The 7,746-nt window shown below is 38.8% G+C and overlaps 1 protein-coding gene across 1 annotated transcript in view; it reads right to left on the bottom strand.

The window, feature by feature from the left end:
- Window positions 1–1,399: 1,399 nt before the first annotated feature.
- The window catches only part of DESI2 (desumoylating isopeptidase 2), a 58,507-nt gene continuing 52,160 nt past the window's right edge, over window positions 1,400–7,746 (bottom strand). The window contains exon 5 of the mRNA XM_053711285.1: window positions 1,400–2,417. Coding sequence (XP_053567260.1) covers window positions 2,178–2,417 — 240 coding nt within the window. The 3' untranslated portion in view covers window positions 1,400–2,177. The remainder of the gene's footprint in view (window positions 2,418–7,746) is intronic.

Genomic DNA, 7,746 nt, shown 5'->3' with positions numbered 1-7,746 from the left:
ATGTTTGGGCTGGGTTTTCAATGGCAAAAAAATGTTCTTGTTTTCAATGTTTGCTGTCCATTTAAAGTATTTTTTTTTTTAATTTCTTAACAGGGTACAGAGCCTGCCATTTAGCCCTTAAAGGGACATTAAACCCAAAATGTTTCTTTTATGATTTAGAAAGAGCATACAATTTTAAACAACTTTCTAATTTACTTCTATTATCTAATTTGCTTCATTCTCTTGATATACTTTGCTTAAAAGCATATCTAGATAGGCTCAGTAGCTGCTGATTGGTTGCTGCACATAGATGCCTCGTGTGATTCGCTCACCCATGTGCATTGCTATGTCTTCAATAAAGGATATCTAAAGAATTAAACACATTAGATAATAGAAGTAAATTGGAATGTTGTTTAAAATTGTATTCTCTACTTGGATCATGAAAGAATTTGTTTGGGTTTAGTATCCCTTTAAGGACATGTGCTGTACCCTGTACGATGGCTGTGTCCTGGGCTGTTATTGTGCCGGTCTATCAGCAAGACCTCAGGAGTGATGCATGCTGGTATCAGGCTCTCTGGGCAGTCACTGGATGCCTCAGTAGTGAGGCAATCAGTGATGCCCAAAAAATCTGCTGCATATTCATGTGATTACTGTGCCAGTCACAATGATCACCTGTCAAAAAGGACAAGACATTGCTTGCTAACAATGGCTTGTCTTGGCCCCTCCCCTTCTTTCCCAGCAAACACATACAGTAAAAAAAAATGTTAAATGTATTTTACTAAAGTATTTTTTTGTATTTTTTAATAAATTTTATTTTAATACATATTATTTTAATACATATTATTTTCAGCCCTTGGCAATAAAAGGGTTTAACATAAGGTGTCAAAATACCTCTAGATAAATACCCTGTGGTCTAAATTCTACAAATACTGTCTATACTTTTGTATAGCGGTTTTGAATTGGGTATTGCAAATTTTAGCATTAAACCAATAATTCTATCTTTGTAGTGTTCGGCCTATATTTCTTGAATATTACTTGGAAACCTAGACATATGGGTTATTTCAGGACAGAATAATTAATCTATTGTGAGGTATTTTTCTTTAGCTACACTAGTCTTGTAGAAAAAGATATAAAGAAAATTGCAACAACAAAAAATTGCTTTTTTTAATTTTCTCAATTTTTCAGTATTAAATTCCTATTTATTTTTATTTCATATAGGATACCACTAGAAAGGCCCGTTTGTCTGTTAAAAAATGGTATATAATATGTATGTGGGCACTTAACAAAAGAGCTTATGATTGAGGTGAAACCAATAGTGAGCAAAATTCCCAAAATTGATCATGTCAAGCACAAAACCTAGGAAAAACCTTGGTCATTAAGGGGTTAAATATGTCAGCAATTAAACACTGAACTGCAAAGATTTGTATACATCATTTAATACTGTTATTTTGCATATAAAGACCAATTCAGGGAATCAAAACATGTCCCTGCTCTCCATTGTAAATGAGCTTGTTCTTTGATCCAAATATTCATATTCTACCTAACCATGAAAGGTTCATTTTGACTTGCATGGCCCTTTAAGCATAAATAGTTGACACCTGTGTTGATTATACTCATCAGTCTAGCTATCTGTCTGTTATGTATTTATAGAAATACATACACATTAGTCTTCATTGTTTCTCTTTCTGTAATTAAATTAATTCCGATCACAATAGGGTACAATTTTATTCAGTTTGCAAGATTTTGTTTTTTGTTTTTTTTTTTCTTTAGCATAGGTGGAATATATTTTCTCATTTTAAAACAATATCTACAGAGTCCACAGTATTTTAAAAGTGTGTTTACAAAAATCTAAATTGTTACAATAATTCCAGATAATCAAATACTGATAATCGATCAGTTCTTCTCTGTCTGAGTTAAGGGGTAATTCACAACGTTGACATGAAACATTAAAAAAAATTACTTAGAAATTAGTTCTCTAAATTTTGAACATTTCTGTAGCTGTAGGTTTTGTATAACCATAACCAGGATAATTTGCAAATATAATGTTCTGTTGATGAGTGGAATATGAAAAAAATTAGGTTCCTATTGTAGAAATGGGATTGAGCAAGTAGTCTTATTGGGAATTGACAGAATGTAGAGCTACCTAAAGGTCCATTATTTGATAAATGATTGTCCTGAGGAACGCAAATATGTGTGAATCAAACTCTAGTATGTCTACAGGTTCGTGATGGCCCAGATGCGGCTGCCGCAGAGGTAGATGGAGAGTCTTCATCTGTAGTATCTCCCTGATCTTCTCTTTGGAGGCCAAGGGTGATGTGACTTTGTAGGGCAGCTGGTGTCAGCCATTCCTTGGGAAGGCAGCTCTGAAGGAATGGAATACAAGAACTGAAATAAGCCAGACGATTCACCCATCGTGGGATTTCTCTCCCACACAGCATCTGTAAAGAAAATGTTAGGTGATGAGCACAATTTTTAAAGTAAGAATCTTGTCCACTTTGCTCAAAGCATTTAATAACATATCATTTTGTTAATATATTACCATATACAACTATTGAATGAATTAAAAGGACATGAAACCCCAATTTTGAAGAACTTTCCAATGTACTTCTCTTATCTAATTTGCTTTCTTCTCTTGGTATTCTTTTTTTGAAAAGTATACCTTAGTAGACTTAGAAGCAGCAATGCTATCAGGCCTAAAAGCCTGACAGCAGTCGCCCCCTGGATGAATGACAACCGGCTCAAACTGAACACAGACAAAACTGAAGTCCTCCTCCTCGGACCCAATAAATCCGCATGGGATGACTCCTGGTGGCCCACAGCCCTCGGTCACCCTCCAACCCCAACCGACCACGCACAAAATCTAGGCTTCATCCTGGATTCATCACTCTCCATGAACCGACAAATCAATGCCATCACCTCAACATGCTTTCACATCCTCCACCTGCTACGAAAAATCTTCAAGTGGATCCCTACCGAAACCAGGAAAACAGTCACCCACGCCCTTGTTAGCAGCCGGTTGGACTACGGCAACGCACTCTATGCCGGCTCCACCATCAAACTCCAAAAGACACTCCAACGTATCCAGAATGCCTCAGCCAGACTCATCCTCGACATCCCTCTCCAATGCCACATCACCGAACACCTAAGGAACTTTCACTGGCTCCCCATTAACAAGAGAATCACCTTCAAGCTCCTTACCCATGCATTCAAGGCCCTACACAACATCGGACCCAAATACATAAACCACTGCATACATTTCTACACCCCCGCCAGACAACTACGATCGCCCAACCAAGCACTCGCAGTCATCCCCCGCATCAGCAAATCTACAGTGGGCGGAAGATCCTTCTCCCACATAGCAGCAAAGACATGGAACACCCTCCCGCTGCACCTCAGACAATCCACCTCCCTTACAAAGTTCAGAAAGGACCTCAAAACCTGGCTCTTCGACTGAACGCCCATCCCCTCCCCCCCCCCTCCTATCTGCTTTCCCTTAGCGCCTTGAGACCCTCATGGGTGATTAGTTCGCGCTCTATAAGTACCCAATCGATAGAGATAGATAGAAAGGAAGATCATCAATCCAAATCCTGGCCAGTAGTATTCTTATCCTAGCGTTAGGGGGAAATATAGGCAGAAAATCCTACAGCTGCAAAAAACACTAGGACCCAGATAAGGAGATTGAAGGATGGAAACTAACAGTCTCAGTCAATGGGGTCTTTTTATTATGGTGCGAGCGGACATGATCCAATATAGCGGATCATGTCCACTGCACATTGATAAATGCAGACAGCATACGTTCTCAGCATTTATCATTGCACCAGCAGTTCTTGTAAACTGCTGGTGCAATTCCGCCCCCTGCAGATTTGCGGCCAATCGGCCGCTAGCAGGGGGTGTCAATCAACCAGATCGTATTTGATCGGGTTGATTTCTGTCGATTTCTGTCCGCTGCCTCAGAGCAGGCGGACAGGTTATGGAGCAGCGGTCTTTAGACCGCTGCTTCCTAACTTCTGTTTCCGGTGAGCCTTCCACAGGGCATTAAGCTCCATACGGGGCTTACTAAATATGCCCCTACGCCTTAGGTAGTAAACAAGTAGACAGAAGCTACTCAGTACCAGGGGTTAAAACAACGCCCACGCCAAAAATCAACAGCACATCTATGCTAATGAAAAAACAGAGCACCCTCATAACTATGTATCACAGTGCACCCATGCTAAGTAACATAGCACGCCCACACCGAAAATCAACAGCACATCTGTGCTAATGAAACAACAGTGCACCCGCATAACTATGTATTACCGTGCACCCACAATAAATATCATAGCACACCCACTCTGAAAATCAACAGCACATCTGTGCTAATGAAACAACAGTGCACCCGCATAATTATGTATTACCGTGCACCCACGCTAAGTAACATAGCACGCCCACACCGAAAATCAATAGCACATCTGTGCTAATGAAACAACAATGCACCCACATAACTATGTATTACCGTGCACCCAAACTAAGTAACATAGCACGCCCACACTGAAAATCTACAGCACATCTGTGCTAATGAAACAACAATGAACCCACATAACTATGTATTACTGTGCACCCACGCTAAGTAACATAGCACACCCACTCTGAAAATCAACAGCACATCTGTGCTAATGAAACAACAATGCACCCACATAACTATGTATTACTGTGCACCCACGCTAAGTAACATAGCACACCCACTTTGAAAATCAACAGCACATCTGTGCTAATGAAACAACAATGCACCCACATAACTATGTATTACCGTGCACCCAAACTAAGTATCATAGCACGCCCACACCGAAAATCAATAGCACATCTGTGCTAATGAAACAACAGTGCACCCGCATAACTATGTATTACTGTGCACCCACGCTAAGTAACATAGCACGCCCACACCGAAAATCAATAGCACATCTGTGCTAATGAAACAACAGTGCACCCGCATAACTATGTATTACTGTGCACCCACGCTAAGTAACATAGCACGCCCACACCGAAAATCAATAGCACATCTGTGCTAATGAAACAACAATGCACCCACATAACTATGTATTACTGTGCACCCACGCTAAGTAACATAGCACGCCCACACCGAAAATCAATAGCACATCTGTGCTAATGAAACAACAGTGCACCCGCATAACTATGTATTACCGTGCACCCAAACTAAGTATCATAGCACGCCCACACCGAAAATCAACAGCACATCTGTGCTAATGAAACAACAATGCACCCACATAACTATGTATTACTGTGCACCCACGCTAAGTAACATAGCACACCCACTCTGAAAATCAACAGCACATCTGTGCTAATGAAACAACAATGCACCCACATAACTATGTATCACAGTGCACCCACACTAAATATCATAGCACGCCCACACTGAAAATCAATAGCACATCTGTGCTAATGAAACAACAGTGCACCCACATAACTATGTATAGTGTGACTGTTCTAAAACAGTAGCGCACTCTCACTCAGGTAAAAATATAAGATACACCACTGGGAGCTAGCTGCTGATTGGTGCTGCATAAATATGCCTACTGTCATTGGCTAACCAAATGTGTTCACTTAACTTCCAGTAGGGCATTGCTGCTCCTTCAACAAAGGATACCAATAGAATGAAGCAAATTTGCTAACAGACTGAAATTGGAAAGTTGTTTATAATTTTATGCTTTATCTGACCATCTAAGAAATAATTTGGGTTTCCTGTCCCTTTAACCTGTATTACAAATTACCTATATCCTATATCAACCTTGGCTTAAATAATCTTGGCTTATTCTTTAGTATTTCATGTATTTATGCATTATATATATGTAAACATATGGTTCATTTTAGCTGTCTGAAAACCCTCTATTTCATTCCTCCTTTTAAATGCTAAAAGGAGGACCCCAAAACAGCTAATTACTACAATTAATTACATGTCATGTTTCTCTCAGTGGGCAGTAATTTCAATACAAATTATATTTTACTTGGCAATATAAAAATAACTTAATATGTAAAAATATGTTGATTAAAATAAAATATATAGCATCAACACCATATGGAAGACTCACTTATAACCTTGTGTAAAGAATAATGCACAATATGGTATTACAAGTAGAAGGTTAAACAATTTAAGCAAAGCATCTTAGCATAGCTGAAACTTTTTAATGAGCCCTATACTTTTAATGTAAAGTGCACAGAGAGCTGTTAGAACACTTAATACTCATATACAAGAGTTACGTTTGAGAGCAATCCAATTCAATCCAATACTACTATAAAATGTGGTGCTTTTTAAGATCTGAAACAAACCATTAATATTATTAATAGTATAGCACAGAACTTCATGAAGAACTCCCTTACTTGTTCACCAACAATTTAGCACATCTTCTGCTTAAATCACCTTTAGCTTAGCACTCAATCAATATCCAACATGAATTTTACTGCTCACCCCCATATAAGTCTATTATGTGAGGGATTTAGAGCACCCCCATCATCCAACATGCAGATGATAGTGTGCCCTAGATCAGTTAATTTCCCATGATGCTCAACTAAACTGTGCCTAATCATCATAGGAAATGTAATTTCAAAACATATGGAGTTCCAAGGCTAGCCATCACTGTCCTAGACCAGGGGGTCATTAATTGTGAAGGGGGTCATCAATTGTGGCCCTCCAGAGGTTTTGTAACTACATTTCCCATGATGCTAAGCCAGCTCAAATGCTGGCTGAGCATCATGGGAAATGTATTTCCAAAATCTCTGGAGATCCACAATTGATGACCCCTGCCCTAGACTATTGCTCAAGTTATAAAAATAAAATTAGACTCTTAATACAATCACAAATAGAAGCTTTATTGATTGACTGAAGGGATGGTAAACCACAATAGTCTCAATTTGTAATCTAGCCCAGTGAGTTTTCCTATGTGCAGTCCCACCATATAGTAAGCAAATAAATTAAATAAAGTACATATCTGTACTCAATGCATCCAAGAAAGTTGTTCAAAATGCCTAATGGCCATTTAGCCAATGACTTTCTTAAGGGGCAAAAATTTGCAGTTTGTCTAATAAGACACACATATATATGAAGAAAATATACATAGTAGATCAATTCATTCCTACATCCATAATATTCACATGACACAGAGGAACGTTATAAACCAAACCGCATTCCTAGCACACGTGTGTAAGTCACCCATTTGACTCTCACATGTAACACATACAGCTCACATACAAACAAGCCCCACAGCTTGGTCACACATTTTTATATGACCCTCAAGTAATGCTGGCACACTCACGACATTGCTTACATAAACACACACAAAGCAGGTGCACGCTTGGCAAATACGCACAACCCACAAATGCTCCTTAAACACATTTCAACAACACCTAGATAAACCTGAATACTTGTGCATACATATAATATAGACAATACTTACAATGCAATACTTATGCCAGAGACACAATACTACACAGTGCTTTATTTGTCTGCGTAAAAGTGTTGGTCTTGTTGGCATCAGGAACACCCACACACATGTACATATCATAAAAAAGAAAATGTAACACACCTCAAAACACTTTGTTCAAACTCCAGCTTCATATTTCTGTAGCCCTGGTTTGCTGCCTTGAAACTGCATATTGCCAGGGAGAAAGGTTTTTTTGTTTGTTTTTTTGCCATTTAATTATTATAACACATACAGCCAATACATAAAAAAACAAAGAACAGAGTTTAAGTTCTTGCTCAAACAGGAATAAGCAGGG

The sequence above is a fragment of the Bombina bombina genome, chromosome 1, assembly GCF_027579735.1.
Source record: "Bombina bombina isolate aBomBom1 chromosome 1, aBomBom1.pri, whole genome shotgun sequence".
Lineage (NCBI taxonomy): Eukaryota > Metazoa > Chordata > Amphibia > Anura > Bombinatoridae > Bombina > Bombina bombina.
The sequence above is the reverse complement of the archived record's forward strand: the minus strand, read 5'-3'. Positions and strand labels throughout refer to the sequence as shown.